Here is a 22,624-nt window from a genome sequence, read left to right as displayed (position 1 = left end):
GAATGACTTTGAAATGTCTTAAGGTCCACCTTCCCCCTAGATTTAAGGATGGAAAGATAGTTGACAGTTTCTTTTTGACGTCTTTTCTTAGTTCCACTCTACTGAATTTCCTAAAAAGTGACTATGAACAGAACAGTAAGCAGCCTTGATTTTGAAGCAAACACAAGAGTATTCTGTATCTTTTCCTGTAGGCTCGTGCTTCTTCTTCCCCTGTGATTCTTGTTGGCACACATTTGGATGTTTCTGATGAAAAGCAGCGCAAAGCCTGCATAAGTAAAATCACCAAGGAACTCTTGAACAAGCGAGGGTTTCCTGCAATAAGGGATTACCACTTTGTGAATGCCACTGAGGAATCGGATGCTTTGGCAAAGCTTCGGAAAACCATCATCAATGAGAGTCTTAATTTCAAGGTAATGTGGTTAATGCCTACTGCAGACAGGTGGATACATTTAATTGTTTAACTGCCATGTTACCCAACTGTTTAGAGATGTCAGAAGTGTTGAGAAAAGAACAGCTATCTTAAAATAGTGGGTTCTGTCATAGATGTTAACATTATTAAATCACTCCAATTTTAAAGTTGCTTACTTATGCCATTCCTTATTTCAAATGCATAGAAATGGGAATAAAAATAATTAGAGGATCCTGAAGGAAACTAAGAATGTCTGAGAGACTGAGAGAATGTTTCTGAGAGCATCTGAGAACGTTTCTGATGCCCTTTCTCTCACAGCTTTTTGTGATGATGATTCAGTCAAATACAAGTGGATATTAGGGGTCTTGAGACAATCTTTCCTCTTCTGTTTTTGTTGTTCTCCACTTGCTCCTTCCTTTTGGAGTTCCTGTTTTTTTGTTTTTAGTTTAGGTTTTTTTTTTTTTTTTTTTTTTTTTTAAGATTTTGTTTGTTTATTTGACAGAGAGAAACACAGCAAGAGAGGGAATACAAGCAGGGGGAATGGGAGAGGGAGAAGCAGCCTTCCCACCTGATGTGGGCTCGATCCCAGGGTCTGATCTCATGACCAGAGCTGAAGGCAGACACTTAATGACTGAGCCACCCAGGCGCCCTTGGAGCTCCTCTTTTATGTGCCTCTTCATCTTCTGTGCTGCTCCTTTGAGTCTCTTGTCACTGTGATGCCCATTCCACATATTTTTCTTCCCTCCATATTGTGAGATGCCTCTTTTCTAGGGTTGCCAAGATCAAGAATTTGATTTTCAACAATGTCTAAACAATTTTTTAGTTCATATAAACTGGATTTTCTATTTCAGAAATTATGTTTTGATTTCTAAAGTTCTAGTAAGCCAAATGTGTCCGTAGGTTCTTAAAACACACATAAATTGGTTATTGGGGAGAATACTCATTTTTAAAACTTTCAGGAAAAATAAATTTTTCCAGAGTTCTACAGATACCATGGTATAAACTGCACTGAAAATTCCTCACACAGTTCAATACGCCAAACCCGGTGGTGAGTTTCACAGTTAGTCCCTGTTGGTTTAGCTCATTAGCACTAATGATCAAGGCCATGGCTTATAACGAGGGTCCTGTTTTGCCTGGGCATTCCCAGCATAATTAATAGTGTCCCACTACGTTCTCAAAAGCATTCCAATTTGGATGATAAATTATGTGGTCACCCTGGTTATAATGTGTTGGCCAGTTAGCTTATTTTTATTCCATTTTCACAGATTATGCTACTGTCTAAAACCTAATGGGCCATTTATAAATGTGTTGGTCTTTGTGGTGCCCGGCAAGAGAATTTGCATGTTTGTATCTTTCAACACATTTATCACAGTCACTAATGGCATCTTATGTAAGAAGAATGACATAGTATTTATTTGCAGATTTTCCTGCTCTCTTGTTGGACATATGATTAGAGAGTAGAGATTAATGTGACTTTTTTTTTTTAAAGATTTTATTTATTTACTTGACAGAGATAGATCACAAGTAGGCAGAGAGGCAGGCAGAGAGAGAGGAGGAAGCAGGTTCCCCGCTGAGCAGAGAGCCCGATGCAGGGCTCGATCCCAGGACCCTGAGATCACGACCCGAGCCGAAGGCAGCGGCTTAGCCCACTGAGCCACCCAGGCGCCCCAATGTGACTTTTAAGAAATGCAAAATATTATACAAAAAATATTACACAAAATACACAGATGCACAAAATTGCATCCAATTAAAGAGTCTCTCTACCCAGGCAGTTTTCTTCTCAGACTATACCAGTACTTCCAGAACTTTATTGTCACTTGTAATATTTTAATAGCTTCTATTTTTAGTATATATTTATTATATATATAATTGTTATATATTTTATTATATATGTTGGCACATATATCATTTTTAAAGAGACTTCTTCAAAACAAAAAGAATAGTTTGTTTTGAAAAAGCCTGAATTTAGTTGAAACAAATAAAGTATGGTTAGTTTAGTTGAAGTATGGATAAACTGGTTAGTTCATCTGACTGGACTAGTAGCGCTTTAGCATGATAGCAAGTTACCACTAGTGATCAATAAGACCAGTTTTCTTGCTGCAGTTGTTAATGAATTCTGAAGCTGACACAAGGCAGTAAAATGAATGCTTTGAGAAATGGTCGCATTATCTGAAGAAAGATGCATATTGCTAGTGGTTGCAGCATTCTGGCATTTTAGTTTGAAAATCTATCTGATTGCTTTGCAGAATACTGGCTCTTTGAGAAACATTCAGAACCAATGAACCTGCCAGAACTTGAATATTCTTTCCTCCCTGACATGCTTCAATGTGTAATCAAATAGCAGCTTTTTTTAAGCCATTAGAGATTTTTTTTTTCCCTGTCATTTGTTTTTCATTTTCTTCTTCTGTCTTGGCTCTTCTCTAATCTTTCCCTGTCTCACCCTTATTAACATGCGTTTATGCAAACTCTAGAATATATTTTTTTTCTTTTTTGGCTCTTGGTGACCCTCTAATCAAGCTAAAAGGAGAAGTAGGACAAAACACAATTCTATGCCAACATTATCCCTTTCAATCTTGTCCAGCCCATTAGCAGAGCAGGATCCTCTGTTGGCCCCATAACTCAGCCCTATAAAATTCATCCCTTTGCTATGTAATTTGCTTTCTGTGAGAACCCTTGTTTACTTCTACATGTAGATTTTCTTTCTTGGTTTAAAACACTACCTTCAATATGAAGTTCTATTTTATCTTAATTTATAAATGATGAAGAGAGGGAAAATGAAAAGTGGAGATTAGTGGAATTATATTTAATTTGCTGGGGCACTGGATACATGAAAACAATTTTTCGAATGACTGGAGGGGAATATGTAAATAATAGTATGGCTGCTATGAGTAAAGCTCCTTAAGGTTCAGTTATGAGTAGAAAAAGAGCACCTAAAATCTGCATGTGAATGTGTAATAAAACCCAATTTCTGTTTATAATAAGTTAAAGAATTTAGAAATTGTCAGGTAAAAAGAATACAAGAATATATACCTGGGTTGAGAAACAGGGAGAGTTTGCCACCTGGTGGTTTTCAGAGGAATTTTAGTTACTGTTGTTAACAGTTGGATTTCTATTTAAAATCAGATTTTTGGGGGGGAAAAGTTTGGAAAATATTTTTTTATTATAGAAATTATGGTCTAAAAGTCATTCTTTAAAAAAATTTTATATATTTCAGTTAGTAAACAATGATTAGATTACAAGTGTAACAGACCCCCAAAAATCATCTTCTTGTGTCAAAATCATTTGTGTTAAGATGAGTTATTTTCCCAAGTTTGAAGTGCCATGAAAAAGCATAGCTTGGGTGAGGAGACTTCATGTCTATCTCTGTTGAAATATACATTCCAATAATGCAACATTTTGCAAATAACAAGCACAAAATTTAATATTTTTACCTTATGGCATAGATATATTCATCTAATAAGGCCCCAAAGTTTTGTAATACTTACTCACTTCTAATGCTAGCATCTCTATTACATATATGTCTAATGTATTAGAAAATAGCAAATCCTTAATTTATGGTTAGTAATTAATCCTGGGTTTTGTCATGGGTTTTCTGGATAGTTAAATATTTCAATATTATTTTGTTTGATAGTTCTTTCTAAATTGGCTTCTGTGTTTACATTTTTCTTATTTTAATATCATTTTATTTTTCACAGTTTAAATAGTTTCACATCACATTTTGATTTTATTAAAAAATATATTTCTAAATAGTATATCACTTCCTTAACAACTATTAGCACTGAATTTACCAACCATCTGACAAATACAGGAGTAAAATGGATTTTTACAGCTTGTCATTTGTAATTACACAGATCCGAGATCAGCCTGTTGTTGGGCAGCTGATTCCAGACTGCTATGTAGAACTTGAGAAAATCATTTTATCAGAGCGTAAAAATGTGCCAATTGAATTTCCTGTAATCGACCGGAAACGATTATTACAACTCGTAAAAGAAAATCAGCTGCAGTTGGATGAAAATGAGCTTCCTCATGCAGTTCACTTCCTAAATGAATCAGGTTTGTGGGTTTGTTACATATTTCTTCAAAGCTCCACTGTAGTCATTTATACAAATGTATCTGAGCCTTGTAAAGAATTTATATACAAAACTTAACAGAATATCCATAAGATTCTTTGATCATCAACTTTTTCCTTTTGAAAGGTCATCATGTGCAATCATGTTGCATTTTCATATGCTGTACTGTAGAGAAAACATTTAGAAGCTATCAAGGGCAGTAGTGGGAAGGGTGTCTGAGCAGCAGTTAAAACATGTGGGTTCTAGACATTGACTTATCTATTCAGGAGCTTTGAGACCCCGAGCATGAGCTGAATCCTTTTGTAGTGTCAATTGAGTTTCGTGTGTGTGGAGTCATTTGTATACTATAAAGGGGATTTGTATATTCCCTTTATAATTCATTTGTATACTATAAAGGGGATTATTATTGGGGTGGTCTAATGGGGCACTTAGAATATCGATGGTTGCCTGAAAGAATGGATCTTTTGAATGGCAGATCTTGCCTGTTGCATTGCACATAGTCAGCATGATCTCACAGAAGAAAACACTCAGCCCAGCTTCTGTGCTATATGGTTACTTGATCCATATGACCTTGCTAGAATGTGTGAGTTGGTTTGTAATACTAGAGTCATTGACCAAGAAGCTTCTTTTAATCCGTAGATTCTGTTGTGTGAAAAATGAATCTTTGCATGGATTATAATCTGTTTTTTTTCTCTTATCATTCTTAAACCAGTAGCTTTCTGCACTCTTCTGTGTTTCTTAGCTATATTTGAAAATAAGGTATCTTTGTAGAATATACTTAGAAAGCTAAAAGATTCTGTGAATTTTTTTTATTATTTGTAAATATATGCAAGACAATGCATGCCATTGTCTCTAATTTGCTTATATGTGATCATTTTATCTAGTTAAAAATACCTTATAATATTTGTACTTTAGAGCCCGGGAACTGGGATGCCCAGGTTCTAGTCTCAACTCTTCCACTAACTGCTGAGATTTCCTCATCTGTAAAATAAGGAAGTTGGACTAGAGTCTCTCTAAAGCCCCTTGCTATTTGTGTATTGTAGATTCCATGTTACATTGTTTGATTTTTTTACTACAGGGGTCCTTCTTCATTTTCAAGACCCAGCATTGCAGTTAAGTGACTTATATTTTGTGGAACCCAAGTGGCTTTGTAAAGTCATGGCACAGGTTGGTGTCTGGTATTTTTGTGGCATGGGGGTAATGATTGAAGAGAAGCACAATGATTGAAGAGCACTGAGCATTATAGATTTTGTACTCAGTTAAGGTAGAAAATCCTGTACGTGTAGAATACTGTAGAACAATTCATTTAGAAGACTGCATTAAGTAGAGCTTCATGGAAGAAGGGAAGATGATTGAGGATTCACTTCTATATCTTTGTTTATGACTTACAGACAGATGTTGTATCACTGTGTTCCACAGTGCTTTTCTAGACCCTGATGACACTTTGGTTTGGTTATTGGTATAGTCAGTTGAATGGAAGCTCTATGAAAATCCTTGGGGGCAAATATACTTAAGAAAATTGGATTGATGAGCATAAAACCTTTAACTAGATAACATGGAGGGGAGTTTTCCCTCTTGAGTGGACTATAAGCTCAAAATTGCTCACAGTTTTGGAAGCTGGATGGTGATGGTTATGGCTGTCCTTTCTCCATTTATATTTATGTTGAAAAAAAATTTCTTCTGCCAATGATAAATCAATTACCAATGAGTTTATTTAATTAGTTATCATAACCCATCTCTATAGTTGCCATAGAAATCCATTCAAGCAGAATATCCTAGCTCAGTGTTTCTCAGTGTCATTACTATTGAAATTTTGGGCCAGATAATTATGTGTTGTACATTGTAGGATGATTAGCAGTTATCTTTGGTCTCTACCACCTTGATGCCAGTAGTATTGCCCCAAATGTGTCCGGATATTGCCAAATATTGGTGAGGGTGCAAAATCCCCCTGGTTGAGAACAGCTGCATCTAGCTTAATCATGAACTGAAGAGAGCTGGGGAGGCTGTGTCTAGCATGTTTACTCACTGGCAACCATTTTGTTTGTGAGCATAATTTACAGTTTTTAACGTGACTCCCTGAATCTCTAAAATAATTCTACTTTTTTGGATTAAAATAATCTCTTCTAATTAAACCACACAGTAATTAAAATTCCTTCAGATAATTTTGAATGATGGTTCCTAAATTTTGTCTAAGGGGAAAAAAAGGAAAGTATTTTGGAGGGGGAACTTATTTTGGGCTAAGTCCTATTTCATGGACCTTGAGAGCATATTGAAACATTGCTGGAAGTGGCAATTGTAACATGACAGTAGTGATTATTTTGGCAGATATTTTTAAAGTAGGTTTTCTTCCTTTTGCACATATGCCATGAGGAGTGCGATTCCACTCATTTGGTAAATGGGAATGAAGCTGGTAAAGTGGTCAAGACCACAAGCTCTGGAGTCAGCATGACCTGTGTTCAAATTTTTTCTATATCTTTCCTAATTTTGTGACATTTATTAATATTTTAAGCCTTTGTTTCTTCCCTCATACCATAAAGATAGTTACAGTATTATTTTCTGTATTGCTTCCCTAACTCACTGTAAGTGAGAAGTAAATGGTAGCTAATTTTATGTTTGAGTTACTTGGTAATTAAATAAATTATTTTAAGAAATTAAAAAAACCCTTCAAAATTATAAGGATGCATCCATATAGTTTTGGAAAGTGTGCCAGGTACAGAGCTAAATAAAAAATATGTGTAGGTGGGTGTGTTCTGTACAGGAAAGGGAGTTTAAAATATACCCTGAGGATTTTGTTGTCCTAAATGGCACACTGTTTTGGAAAATAACTAAAGTCTATATAGTCAAGAAAAGGCTAAAGTTACACTAAAAAGTGATGTGCTTCCATGGGAATTGGGAATATTTAAAGTTGCATAGATATGGATAATGCAGGGGGCATATCTGATTCAGTAGAATAAAGAACTGGTTTGCATCAGAATCACCATCTTTTAACAAAAGCAACCTTCCACCATAACCACAGTAAAATCCCTGAGGATTCATGGGGTAATTAAGTTGAAACTTCATGAAAGTTCGTATTAGCATAGTTATACTATAAATATAATTTAAGTAAAAATTAAGTCAAGAATTTGAATACTTCAAAGTTACATTGAAAGATAAATCTAAAGAGTCAGTAGAATAATAATCTAAATTTCTTATTAATTTAATAAATACCATCATTTTTATTTATACTGATACATTAAAATATAATGTTATTTTCACCAAGACTTAAAGAGAATGAAAACTATGGTCAACTGAAGACAAGAATGTCTGGTCTGACACCCATCAGAAAAAATAAATACAGGTGTTCACTACCATGAATCATCGAGGCAAGGAAAGAAACAATTTCATGGTGCAGAAGCTCTAATGAGCCTACTCACCCTTTCTGTGCCCCAGACTATTGGTTCACTAAACTTATTAAAAAAGTTTTCATTACTGCACAGGGAAGTTTGCAAAACTCATTTAACCATGTGACAAAAGAGAGATGAAAGGGACTTATTGAATTAATCAGGTGGAACATTAAAGAAAGAGTTTGCATAGCAGTTTAATCTTGACAAAACCTTGGGTGAGGAATTTGGAAAAATTTCTTTCTTTGCATAAGGGCATAGATTAGTATTGTAAGTTACTAGGCTGAAGGAATATGAGTTCTTTCAAAGGTGATAAAATTAAGATAATGTTTCAGTTTTTTACTGCTATGTAACAAGATACCCCAAAACTTAGAGAAAACAAGTTAACTTGGAGTAAAACATCAATATTTTCTTGTTTCTCACTGTTCTCTGGGTTGGCTGTGCTCAGCTGTGCGGTTCTGCTCCACATGGCATTAAGGTTGGCTTGCTTCGTTGAGCCAGGTGGGAATGCCCAAGAGAGCTACACTCACACTTTTGGTGTATTGGTTCTCCTCCATATGACCATATGCCCATTCCTTTCATATGACCAGTCCTTTCAAAATTTGACACTTAAAATGTCACTTCTGCCACATTCTAGAGATGAGAATAACCAGAAAGCCCATCCAGATTCAAGAGGAAGAGAAATGAATGGATTTCTTTCTTTTTTTTTTTTTTAAGATTTTATTTTATTTATTTGACAGACAGAGATCACAAGTAGGCAGAGAGGCAGAGAGAGAGAGAGGAGGAAGCAGGCTCCCTGCTGAGCATAGAGCCCGATGCGGGACTCGATCCCAGGACCCTGAGATCATGACCTGAGCCGAAGGCAGAGGCTTTAACCCACGAGCTACCCAGGCGCCCCTGGATTTCTTTTCTTGAAGGATCAAACACCATGCATATGTAGGGAGAGAAAAAATTCACGTGTCCGTCTTTGGATACTATTTACTACAAATAGTGGTAGCATACAATAGGTCTACTAAAAACAATCCAACACAAACCTCTATTTTAAAATCAATATGTCTAGGGGCTCGTGGCTGGCTCCGTCAGAAGAGTGTACAGTTTTTGATTTTTGGCGTTGTGAGTTCAAGCCCCATGTTGGGTGTAAACATTACTTAAATAAATAAATTTTAAAAAATTTTACAAATGAAGTCAATGTGCCTAAATAAAACAAATTAGAAGAGGTATGCCATAATGGCTAACATATAAGTGTTACTTGTGCACTGTTCAAACATTTTCTCATGTAATTCTCAGAGCAACTCTTTTAAATAGTATTATATTAGTCTTCATCTTGAAGATGAAGAAATTGATGGGCAGAGAAGTGAAATAATTTATCCAAAGTTACATATTTAGAAAGAAGTAGAGTTAGGAAGTAGTCAAACTAAGTAGTTTGACTCCAGTACCTATAAAACTGACCCCAGGATAAAGTGCTCCAAACTTTATTTTCCCCCAATTCTGTCATCCAGCAATTGGTTTGATACCTGCAATGTTCTAGATATTGTTCTGCTGTTGGGGCTGTAAGCATAGAGAAAACAAGGCTCCTGCATTCACGGACTTGACATTCAGCTGGGAGGAAATAACCAATAAATAAACACTTAAAATGTCAGGTGGTAGAGTGCTATAAAGAAAATATAAAGTATGGTTGGGAATAGAGTGTGAATTGTCAGACAAGGTCTTAGCGACTCTAAAAATGCCAGAACAGCAAACAATTTTCTTTACCACCTAAATTATAAGAATGTCCTGGGCTATAAAGTGCACAATATGGGAGAGGTCCCAAAGTGCAGTTTTTATTATTTAATGACCCATTTATATATTATCATTAGACACAATTATGTTCAGCCAGTCATGCATTCATTGATTCAATAAACATTGTATATACCAAATAGAGATACAAAGATGAGGGAGAGAAGCCTTTGGGCCTAAGGATTTTACAATCCAATATTTCACCCAACTGCATGATAAAATGCATAATGTATGCTCCTATTGAAGTATCCCTTACATGTTAAAAATCTAAAGAAATTAAGCACGAGCCTTTTAAAATATTTTTTTAAGATTTTATTTATTTATTTGAGAGAGAATAAGTGAGAGAGAGCATGAGAGAGAAGGTCAGAGGGAGAAGCAGACTCCCCAGGGAGCTGGGAGCCTGATGTGGGACTCAATCCTGGAAGTCTGGGATCATGACCTGAGCTGAAGGCAGTCGCTCAGCCACTGAGCCACCCAGGCACCCAATCACAAGCCTTTTTAAAAGGTGATGGACATTGGGGAGGGTATGTGCTATGATAAGTGCTGTGAATTGTGTAAGACTGATGATTCACAGACCTGTACCCCTGAAACAAATAATACATTATATGTTAATCAAAAAATAGAAAAGAAAAAAAGTTAATTTGGCTAAATAAAATGAATAAGAATATATGGATAGTTGTGGCTAACATATGAGGGCTTATCATATGCTAAAAATTGTCCTGTCACCTTGCATGACTCACTTGTCTTATTTCAGGGTCATGGCAATCTAAGGGACAGTCACTTTTGTTATCTGATTGAAACTGTGGCTTAAGGAAATTATATACCTTTCTCCGGATAACACAGCTAGTACTAGAACCTGGATTTGAACCTGGGTTCTTCTGAATTTATACTTTAGCTGCTATGATTATGCTCAAAGCTGATTCTATGGTCTCTATGGTAGTATCATCTGAATTTCTTCTTAAATAAAACAGATTCTCTGGGCGCCTGGGTGGCTCAGTGGGTTAAAGCCTCTGCATTTGGCTCAGGTCATGATCCCAGGTTCCTGGGATCAAGCTCCTCATTGGGCTCTCTGCTCAGCAGGGAGCCTGCTTCCCACCGCCGCCCCCCACGCCTGCCTCTCTGCCTACTTGTGATCTCTGTCTGTCAAATAAATAATAAAATCTTTAAAAAAAAAAAAAAAGCTTCCAAATCTTAAAAAACAAACAAACAAACAAAAAAACAGATTCTCAAGCTTCATGCCAGACCTATGGATCACGACTCCAAGTGGAGGCCAGCTTTGTTTGAGAATCACTAATAGACTCTACTATACTACCTCCCTTCTCATTGATAGAAACCATTTTCTATTCTGTAAATGTAAAGTAACATTTCTATGGCAAACCTATAGTGAGAACACAGTCTGGAAGATAATTTCCCTTTGAATATATTGTGGATGAGACTATAATAAGGATGGGGGGGTGTTGGATTGATCTGTTAATTAGAGCTGGGAAAGCTTAAGTTTCATTGACTTCAGAGGCTCTCTCTAATTTTGGATTTGAATTCATTCTCTTAATTTAATGTATCTTTTGTGGAGGAGTGATTGCTCCACTGGGCTTCCAGGTGGCATGGCAGCTAGTAGAGAAATTAGGTCCTGTGTTATACCTGACAACATTAAAATTGTTCTGATCACTTTCACCAAGCAAAGAGATACAAAATGCTTTGAATTCAAAACTTTTCAGAATATAGGGGCACCTGAGTGGCTTCATCGTTTAGTGGTTTCAGCTCAGGTTATGGTATTGGTTCCTGGGATCCAGCCCTGAGCCCTGAGCTCCATGCTGGGCTTTACGCTCAGCAGGGAATGTGCTTCCCTGTTCCTTCTCCCTCTGCCCCTCCCCCTACTCCAGCACATACTCTGTCTCTAAAATAAATAAATAAATAAATTTATTTTTGAAAATTTTCAGAAAAGAAATTCTAGTGATTTTTTACAAGTTTAAATCTTTCAGATTTTGACAGTGAAAGTGGAAGGCTATCCTAAACATCCTAAAGGAATCATTTCACGTAGAGATGTGGAAAAATTTCTTTCAAAGAAAAAGAGATTTCCGAAGAACTACATGTCACAGTACTTTAAACTTCTAGAAAAATTCCAGATTGCCTTGCCAATAGGAGAAGAATATTTGCTGGTTCCAAGCAGGTAAACTTAAACTTAAAAATTCCGTTACCCTTAATACCCCACCGGCTATAAGGGTATTATACCCCACCGGCTATTATACGTTTTAATTGTCAAAATAACTTTGGTTTATAGTAAGTGTACTAATGTTTTTGTTTCCTGTGTATACTTTCTACTGAAATGTAGCATTTACTTTTAATGAAAACACTATATTTGACATTTTTAAAGTAGAGTAGATGACTTGTTTTATGTATGTAATTACTATTTGGTTAAGCACTGCTTTAATTACTTAAGAAAGGGAGATAGTGATTAGTGTGTGTGTGTATTTGTTCATGTCTGTCCTTACATGGCAGCCGAGAGAGTTATATTACACAGGTTCTGGGGGAATCACTTCTTGGCCTTTTGGCTAAGATCAAGTGTAGACATGTTCTGGGAAGACAGTGAGTTTTCTTCGGAGAATTTATGGCAGTGAATTTTCTGAGGAAAGCAGTCATACAATGAAGGCCTAAGTTCTAATCCTGTATTATAGAAAATTTTCTTGTTGCTTTATATTTTCTTATTGCTGGGAAATGTTATAAGGTGTATGACCTTGAAAAGTACAAATTGCATTGATTGGTAGATGCTATCCAATTCTAAAAATTGAATATACTAAAAATACACATGTGCTTTTCATAGGACATGCATTTTTTTCAAGTTTTGTATAATCCCTTAAAACTTACCTATGTGTAACTAATTATAATTATTTATTAGTGTAAATAAGTTTGCTGAAAAAAATTCCTGCATCTGAGCATGCATTTGAATTGGTTGAGTAGCCACTGAATTTTTGAAGAAGGAAGGGCATATAGCAAAAGAACATTATAAAAAAGTGCAATTGCCTAGAATATTTATCTTGAGTTCATTGATTTTAGGGAGTAAAACACTTTGCTTAACGTGGTTGGGTGTTCTGTGAAGCTATATAGTGCTGATGTCCTTTTCTCTTTAGTTTGTCTGACCACAGGCCTGTGATAGAGCTTCCCCATTGTGAGAACTCTGAAATCATCATTCGACTCTATGAAATGCCTTATTTTCCAATGGGATTTTGGTCCAGGTTAATCAATCGATTACTTGAAATTTCACCTTACATGCTTTCAGGAAGAGGTACGTATTTAATGAAGACTTACTATTTGAAAAGTTAGGGGAAAAGCATATTAAAATTGTCATGTCATTTTCACAGAGCTTACTTATTTGCAAGGCCACTGAAAATCAGAAAATAAGCTCATAAAACTTTGGAGTAGCCAAGATAAAGAAAGACACAGAGACTCACATACATAGATGCAGTTTGTCGAGAGGAAATTTCTCAAGTCCTCACTCAAAGCCTATTTGTTTTTATTTTAGCACATTTATAATAAGTAGGAATATCTTGCTTTCCAAGGCAAAGTAGAGTAGAAGCAACAATTTTAGAAGGTAAGATTATAGGAGTAATTGATGTAGAAACACACACACACACAATAAGGAAAGCTAGAAGTGACTATCACTGCAAATCCAGGGAGTTTTACTTAATAGGTTGTGACCATTCAGACCATTCAAATGCAGAGACTTTAATAGTTCTCTTCTGCACGATTCCTTGAGTGACTTACAAAATAGAATAAAAATGAGTGTTTATAATGCTAGCTCTTTCTTCTGGAAGAAAGAGAGATCTTAGTGTTCCGAAGGGAAAATATCATTTTGGGGGTTTAAATCAGCATTATGTGGGCGTTACTGTATTTTGAAATAAACCTTATCTTGCAATTAATATAGGTAGTTACATTGCATTAAAACAAAATATTCAGGAAGTTATGATTTTATTGTGACAACTAACCTCCTTTTAAGAGTTTTTTAAAGTTATCAGAGTTTGGGGTGTTTGGGTGGCTCAGTTCTTTAAGCGTCTGGTTTAGTTTCAGCTCAGGTCATGACCTCAGGGTTTTGAGATCAAGCCTGCTTAAGATTCTCTCTCTCTCTCTCTGCCCCTTCCCACCTACCACTCTCACTCTTTCTTGCTTTTAGAAAAAAATATTGAAAGTTATGAGAGCTTATTTATGATTCTTTTTCTTCTATTAAGCATACTAAACTATTAAACATCATGAGCCTGAACTCTCTCTTGGGTTACTATTTGTTTATTTCCTTGCAAAATTAAGGCTAAAATACTTAATTTCATATGTAATAGATATGGATGGGTGCTTGCATCATTAACAATTCCAGCACTTTGTTTCAAAACAAATATATCTCTATTAGTTACTTTTGGCATGTTCAGTGGTTTTTCTGCTCCTTTAATTTATGGAGTAGTTTATAATTAATGGATACATTTGGGTCCATTTAAACTTTCAGAACGAGCACTTCGTCCAAACAGAATGTACTGGCGACAAGGCATCTACTTGAATTGGTCTCCTGAAGCTTATTGTCTGGTAGGATCTGAAGTCTTAGACAATCATCCTGAGAGTTTCTTAAAAATTACAGTTCCTTCTTGTAGAAAAGGTAAGGAAATTAATTCAAAACTTTGAATTATGTCACTAAAGAAATTTAAACATTGAAAAAAAAACCCCAAACTGTAGTTTCCAGCTTTGAAACAGAATATGGTTCAGAGGGGGTGTTGATGAGCTGTCCTTTGGATTATGTAGGCTGTATTCTTCTGGGCCAAGTTGTGGACCACATTGATTCTCTCATGGAAGAATGGTTTCCTGGACTACTGGAGATTGATATCTGTGGTGAAGGAGAAACTCTGTTGAAGAAATGGGCATTATATAGTTTTAATGATGGTGAAGAACATCAAAAAATCTTACTTGATGACTTGATGAAGAAAGCAGAAGAAGGTAGTGTTGATAGAACTTTTTAATGTTTTTAACTGATATTTTCAATATTTATGGAGTTTTGTAATAAATGTAAAAATTATTCTCATATGAGTTAGGGAATACTATATTCAATTAGAGTGACAGCTGACAAAGATGGATTATATTTGTTACCAAGAAAACATTTGTATTCTAGATTCACAACATTTTTGGTTTGAGAGTTTGAGTATTGGCTTACTGAGCAACTTATCATCTGTGAATAGGAATACTAAAACCTACCTCATAGAATTGTTATGAGGATTAAAATAGAAGTTGCATGCTTCCAGAATTTGGCTATTATAAATATTGCTGCAGTAAACATAGGGGTGCATATATCTTTTTGAATTAGTGTTTTCATTTTCATTGGGTAAATACTCAGTAGTGGAATAACAGAATCACATGGTGTTTCTATTTTTAATTTTTCAAAGAAATTCCACACTGTTTTCCACAGTGGCTGCACCAGTTTGCATTCCCACCAACAGCAGCACATGAGGATTCTTTTCATTTCACATTCCTGCCAACATTTTTATTTTTTGGTTTTGATTGTAGTCATTCTGACAGGTGTAAAGTGATACCTCATTGTGGTTTTGATTTACATTTCCCTGATGACTAGCGATGTTGAGCAACCCAAATGTCCACTGATAGATGAATATTACTTGGTCATAAAAAAGAAGGAGATCTTGCCATTTGTTACAACATGGACGGAACTAGGGAGTATAATGTTAAGTGCAATGAGTCAGACAAACAAAGACAAATACCATATGATTTCACTCTTTGTGGGACTTAAAAAGACAGAACAAACAAAGGAAGAAGAAAAAAAAAAAAAAGGAGGCACAAAAAACCCAGACTCAAATACAGAGAACAAACTGGTAATTACCAGAAGGGGAGGTGGGTTGGGAGATGTGTGAAATAAGTGCAGGGGAGTAAGAGTACACGTATCATGATGAGCTCTGAGAAACGTAGTGAAGTGTTGAATCATTATATTGTACACCTGAAACTAATATAACACTGTATGTTAATTATACTTGCATAAAAAAAATGGGCTAATACATAGAAAAACTTAGCAACTTGTTAACCATGTGATAAGTGCCCTCACGAATGTGGTTTAAGTACAGAATAGATTATTTCCTAGACAGATGTCAGTCCTAGGCAGTTCTGAATTCTAGTTTCTAATGACTGAACCTAGGAATAAGTTTTTAACATTCTAAGTAGATAGCTATTAATCAAACCTTTAAAACTTTCTTAGGTTTTCTAGAGAAAAATAAGATTGGTAAGAAAACCTAAAAGAGTGATTAGAAATTGTAGTAAATGTGATTATTTTTGTACAAACTTATGTACTTCCTTAAAAGTTTATTCTTAAAAAGTGTTTTATGTACTTCTCAGGAGACCTTCTAGTAAATCCAGATCAACCAAGGCTCACCATTCCAATATCTCAAATTGCTCCTGACTTAATTTTGGCTGACCTGCCTAGAAATATTATGTTGAATAATGATGAATTGGAATTTGAACAAGCTCCTGAGTTTCTCTTAGGTAACTATATTTGTTGGTTTAAGAATTAAAATTAGGATATAATTTTTCCTTATAACCTAGAAAATATTCAACTATATTGTCATAGTTTGTAGTGTCTTCGTATATTCGTTATAATGTTTTTTTTCCAGAATGATCTATTTAAAAGTAATGACAAGGAATTTGCTTTGCACACATTCCTTTTTTCTTAAATTTTTTATTTTTATTAACATATAATGTATTATTAGCCCCAGGGGTACAGGTCTCTGAATCGCCAGCTTTACACACTTTACAGCACTCACCATAGTGGTTTTTACACATTCTTAGGGATGAGGTTCGAGATAAGGATGGGGCTGCTGTGGAAGCACACGTTTGTGAAACACATCCTTACATTGGCCTTAAGTGCTGGAAATGAGGGAGGCAGTTAAGGAGATTTTCAGTTGTTGTAATGTCATCATTTTTCAGTCTTGAAAAGACAGAATAAGTAAAGGAAGAACACCTTGATGTAGTCATAAGAGCAGTTTTGTTCCTCAGGATAACAAGCGTGAATTCTCATAAAAATATTCATAAAAAGCAGTTTGGGATGAAAAATTGAGAAGCATTATTACATCAGTGATATACTCAGGTTCTAAGCCTTCTTGAAAGCCACTGGGAGCCATGAAGAGCATGGGGTTGAGTTAATGTAAAGTATTTGAAGACAGCTCTGGATTTACTTTGTGGAATATTCATTGTTATATCTATATACATTTAATTTTAATTAAATTTCCACAGAAAGAATGCCTAAAATATATCTGCCAGTATATTAAAATCATTAATAAAGAATATCAAATTTTGGGACATGACATGTAAAGGTAAAGAAACTGCCTTGTACCTTTATTCTTCATATCAGCTGAGAAATTTAGAATGAATTTGAATGCTTTGGGTTAACACAAAATACTGAAATGTCAATGCCAAATCCTAGATCTTAACCAATACCCAACTTGACTTGTGATTCCCAAGGGTATAGGAAAGCACCAGGCACACTGTAGTTTTTCTCTGAAGGGGTCTCAAGCTATCAGACAAAGCTCCCCCAAATATCTCTTATTAGTGCATACAATGTGTTTCATATGAATGGATATTTTTTTGAACAATTTTTGAACAATGTAGAAATGTTTACAAAATTCATTTTTGAAGCACTGTGGGTTTTTTTTTCAGTTTTATTGATATAATTTAGATACAGCACTGTAAGTTTAAGGTATACAGGAAATGATTTGACTCTACATTTATCATGAAATGATTACCACAATGAATGTAGTTAAAATTGATGATCCCATATAGATATAAAAGAAAAAAAATTATTGGTGTTGAGTTCTTACAGGATTAAGTCTCTTAACAACTTTCAATATATATTACATAGCAGAGTTAACTATAGTCATCATGCTGTATATTCCACCCCTGGGGTTATTTCTCTTATAACTGGAAGTTTTTACCTTTGACCACCTCTGTGTTCTGTATTCCATTCATTACAGAGAGGAAAGTTTTTATATAAGTACTCCCATTCTCTAGTCTTATGTCCTATAAATCCATACATTCCATGTTCATTTACAATTTAGATCAGGGTTTCTGAAACTCTGCACTATTGCTGTCTCAGACTGATTGATTCTTTGTTATGGGAGCTGTCCCTCATTCTATGATGTTTAGAAGCAGCCTTGGCCTTTGCCCACTAGATGTCAGTGGTAGATCCTCACACCACCCCCATCCCCAGGTAAGACAGTCAACATGTCTCCAGACATTGCAAAAGGTAGAGGGTAGGGATAAGGGAGCAACAGCATCCTAGCTGAGAATCAGTGATCTAAACAAATGAGATATATCCTTCTAAAAACATTTTATAAACAGACTTCCCTGTGTTTTTATGCTGAGGTAATGTGGTAGAGGTCATTCATTGCCATTTTCATTATAGGGCAGGAGTAAATTTCAGGCCTTCAGTTAACACTTTCTTCTAAGATGGCAGTTACTATATGAACTTTTTGATAGATTTGCAAATATTAATAGACTTGTTTTATGAAAAAATTTTAAGTGCGCAGTTACAGGGTTTTGTGTGTCTGAGGAGTTGTGAGATATGTTTCCTTTTCAGGGGACTATTTTTCCAGAGAGCCATAATAGAAAGGTACTTCAGTGGTGTGGTCTGATGGGGTTAGGAAGGTTTCCTTGCCTTCAAGTTTTTTTTCACACTTCATTGTCACAAATGTGCAATAACGGTCCTTAACCTTATTTTTAGTGTTAGCCATCTGAGGGAAATGACTGTCCATGATCCATTTTCATATGGCAGTGATTCGAAATAGGGAAGGGCTTAAAAAAATTAGAAATCTCTACTACTCTCACCTGAAATTTTTATATCTCTTTAGAATATATTTCTTCTCTCTGCTTATTTAATTTTTCTTTGTTGTTGATAGTTGTCCAGGTTGAGGGGAACCAGAATAACTGTCCATCTGTCTTACTCTTTCTTTCCTTTCCCCTTCCACGAGTTTTCTTTCTCTTTTCCCTCTCCTGTTTGCCCAGTCTTGCTTTGATTCAAATATTTAACTGATCCGATAGCTTTCTTTTCTTTCCAAAACTCTCAGTATCATCAGTATTGAGTAATGGTTTTAGAAGTTGGATATTTATTGAGTACTGGAAGGAAGGGGTGGGAAGATACCAAGACTGAAAATACACAGATGATATTTTCCGAGATCAGATGAGATCGGGCACGTTCAGGGTGGTATGGCCGTAGACCACAGATGATATTTTAACATGTCTACCGTATAGTAGAAATATGACATATACTCAAATGAATACTTTTTATTTTTATTTTAAATGTACATTGTTTCTGAGCATAAAATACTATATGCTTACAAGTACTTATCATAGAGATGAAAATACACAATACAAAAACAATAATATTAAAAACCACAAAATATCTAAGCTTCCCACAGTTGCATAATTTCACCACTTAGAAATAACCGTTCTCAACATTGTTCCATTTCTCTGTAGATTTTTCTAAGTCATTCACTTATGTCAGTTAAGTGCTTGTATTTCAAAGCACTAAATGAGAACCATAAATACGATACAAATAAGGATATACTGTGTGTCAGTGAAGAGTAATAGTCCATGGAGTTGATCATGGTCGATTTCTCAGACTTTGGTATCTCGATATGTATTGTGCTTTACAGACTTGATAAACTCCACAGAGGGTGAGATGATAGAGCTGCAGAGCTCTTTAAGCAACTGCCTAACAATGGTATGGAAGCCTGAAGATACAAAGCATGTTCAGGAAATTTTGGCTATTCCAGTTTTCTAGAACAGTTGTTCTCAACTCTGGTTGTTCATTACTGTCAACTGGTGAATTAAAAGAAAAAATACTAATGATCATTAACTCCTGTGATTAATTAGGTCAGAATCTTTGAGGGTGGACTGAGACATTGGTATTTTTAGAAAGTTGCTCAGATGTCCTGTGCAGTCCAAACCGAGACAACCACTTGGTTAGAGCCCAGAGAATGAACAGTAGGACAGGAAGAGAAACACAAGAATTTGGAACTGCAATATGGATTTGTCTCTGACTTGAAATCTCATTTCATAGACAGCATAGAATAATTTGTTTTTGAACAAGAGAGTGACATAATAAAAGTGTAATTATAGGGAGATTGATTCTGTAGGAGAGGTAGACTGCATCAGAGGGAATGAACTCAGAAGGCCTCCACAGTCTAGACAGAAAGCACCAAGGGGCATCCAATGGGTGTGGTGAGAATGGAAATGGAAAGGAGGCATGGGGCAAAGAACTAAGACGATTTTTTCAGTTTTGGCTCTAGAATGACCATGAAAAGAGGTTTTAAAATTTTGTTTGTTGTTATTGTTTTAGTGAGCTATATGAGGTAGAATAAAAACTGGTCTTGAGACCAGATGAGGGTGGCTTCTGATGGAGCATGGTTGAGATTTGGAGGGGGTACGCCAGTGAGCTGCAGTGCAAAGTTGTAAATAAAGGACAGAGTTCAGAAGGTGGCTTGTGGCTCTAGATGGGGCTGTGAAACACTCAACCTATCAGAAGCGATGAAGTTAGGGAGTCGGTGAGGTAGTTGAGTGGGGGGAATGTAGACCGAGATGGGAAGGCTGGAACAAAATCTTTAGGTGTGTCATAGTTCACGGAGTAGAAGGAGGAAGAGTGGGCATCAGAGGAGACTTGATTCAACAGAACAAGTGGGTCAGATTTCTGTTCATGTACACAACATATGTAATTAGAACCAATATAATTCATCTGGCTTTTCTAGTTAAACAGATTAACTGAAGTACTTTGTACTTTTTTTTCAAAAGGTGATGGCAGTTTTGGATCTGTTTATCGGGCAGCCTATGAAGGGGAAGAAGTGGCTGTGAAGATTTTCAATAAACATACATCACTGAGACTGTTAAGACAAGTAAGAAATCCAATAATATTATTACATGAGATGTTGGTAATCTCCTGAAACTCTGGTTTTGCATGTGTTTGTGAAAATCCAAAACGACCGCATTTCTCCCTAGCTTACCTGAGTTTAGTTACGAAATCCCGTCTTTGTCTTTACCTCATGGAGTTAAAAAAAAGTTTGTTTTGTTTCTCCTGTTGGAAAAATGAAGAAAAGACAGTATTCTGAGAATTCTTGTCTCAGGCATCATTGTTACACCCCAAGTACAGAAGAGAAGAGGGTACTTCTTTTGAGGTCTTGTATTTCAGAGGAACCCAAATCCTGTACACAGTGACTCATTTAAAAATTTCTCTTGGTTTTACTTAAATCACATATTCTTCATGTTCAGGAAGGTGCTGTGTACTGATTGGCTTAGGCCTGTGTTAATCAATCTGTATGGTAATGCAGATAGTAATACTTAGAATAGTCCCAGCTTTTCCAGGGGTTGGGGTTTGGGTTAGTTCTCCCCAAAATTCATGGTCTGCTTGGGTGAGGGTTGGATAATTCAGCAAAAATCAAGGTACCGTGGGGCACCTGGGTGGCTCAGATGGTTGGGCATCTGCCTTCAGTTCGGGTCATGATCTCCAGGTCTTGGGATTGAGTCCTGTATAGGACTCCCGGCTCAGTGGGGAGTCTGCTTCTCCCTCTCCCTCTACTGCTCCCTCTGCTCATGCTCTCTATTTTTATCTCTCTGTCTCAAATAAATACATAAAATCTTTAAAAAAATCAAGAAACCCTTAGGAAGAAGGAAAAGTGAGTGGATATTGAAAGCAAAGCCAACAATGGTGACTCTATTACCCTCTCTGATATTGAGTACTCATGGGGATTTATTCTATTTTCTGACAGTAGGAATGAGAGAGTGAGTCGGAGTGAGAGTAAAGGTAAAATCCAATTTGAATTCTGTAATCTTATGCCAGAACTCAACTGTATTTTTAATCTGGTCATTCTTATTTTTTAAAAAAATTGAGAAGTAATTTGTGCCTAAGTCTGAAATGAAATGACTTGTGTAAACCAAAAAAAAAAAAAAAAAAAAAAAAGAAAGAAAGAAAAAAGAATAGTTACAATATATTATTTGCTCTGGATGATGAAAATAATTTCATGTCTGTGTAAAATATCCTGGAGTAATTTTATTAGTGGTATCAAAAGTTACACCATGGCTCTAGAAATAAGTTAATAAACATTTTATAAATAGAATCAAGTCTGTGAAGAAAATCTGGACACAGTCTCTTTCAATCTTTAGGCAATTGGTTGTATAAATTGATTTTTCAGCCTTAGTCATTACTCTTTACTATGTGTTTCAACTTTTATGCAGTGTACTCAGGGAACCCTGTTGAAAATCAGAACACTAAGAATGTATACAGGACTGAGTAGGGTATAGGCAGCTCAGTGACCCAAGGAAATGATAGGAGAAATAGTAACAGTAGAATGTGTGGTAGGCTTGTTCTTTTTTATTTTTTTTAAGATTTTGTTTATGTATTTGAGATAGAGAGAGAGAGAGAGGAGGAAAGTACAAGTGAAGGGAGGGACAGAGGGAGAGAGAGAAGCAGACTCCTCGTTGAGCACGGAGCCTGGTGTGGGGCTCCATCCCAGGTCAGAGCCCCAGGGTCATGACGTAAGTCGAAGGCAGACACCTAACCGACTGAGGTATCCAGGCACCTGTGCTTGTTTTTAAAAAAAAAAAAAAAAAGAAAGAAAGAAAGAAAAAGAAAGTACTTTAGTCCTTCAGTATCTGGTGCTGCATTTCGAGGGTCATTCTACTAGTAGTCATGAACTGGGGCAGATCTAGGAGAGTCAGCTGCTCCTTTCTCTTTGAAATCAGTGAGTGATTTTTGAGGATGGAAAATTTGAATTAGGCTTCTTTCTGCCTGGGCCTCTGAAAGAAAACAGACCGAACTTGACTGCTTCTCATCAGTTTCAACCAACTGAGCTGATCAGGCAGAGGAAAGAGAGATTGTTATCCACTAAGGAAATATGATTGCAGTCTGGAGCTTTTGTTCTTGGAAAATCCCCGCTCAGGGTATTCAACCTTTCTTCTTCAGCTTGCAGAATTCT

General features: G+C 35.9%; 1 protein-coding gene across 2 annotated transcripts in view; it reads left to right on the top strand.

Annotated features, from left to right (window-relative positions):
* LRRK2 (leucine rich repeat kinase 2) overlaps positions 1-22,624 on the top strand; it is a 131,930-nt gene that overhangs the window by 71,373 nt on the left and 37,933 nt on the right. For both annotated transcript variants that reach the window (XM_059185642.1, XM_059185643.1), the window contains exons 31-39: positions 192-410; positions 4,261-4,462; positions 5,558-5,646; positions 11,615-11,802; positions 12,761-12,915; positions 14,122-14,268; positions 14,412-14,603; positions 16,002-16,148; positions 20,448-20,548. In XM_059185642.1, the coding sequence (XP_059041625.1) occupies positions 192-410; positions 4,261-4,462; positions 5,558-5,646; positions 11,615-11,802; positions 12,761-12,915; positions 14,122-14,268; positions 14,412-14,603; positions 16,002-16,148; positions 20,448-20,548 (1,440 nt within the window). The remainder of the gene's footprint in view (positions 1-191; positions 411-4,260; positions 4,463-5,557; positions 5,647-11,614; positions 11,803-12,760; positions 12,916-14,121; positions 14,269-14,411; positions 14,604-16,001; positions 16,149-20,447; positions 20,549-22,624) is intronic.

The sequence above is a fragment of the Mustela lutreola genome, chromosome 8, assembly GCF_030435805.1.
Source record: "Mustela lutreola isolate mMusLut2 chromosome 8, mMusLut2.pri, whole genome shotgun sequence".
Taxonomy (NCBI): domain Eukaryota; kingdom Metazoa; phylum Chordata; class Mammalia; order Carnivora; family Mustelidae; genus Mustela; species Mustela lutreola.
Note: the sequence above shows the minus strand (reverse complement) of the source record. Positions and strands in the feature narration are given on the sequence as shown.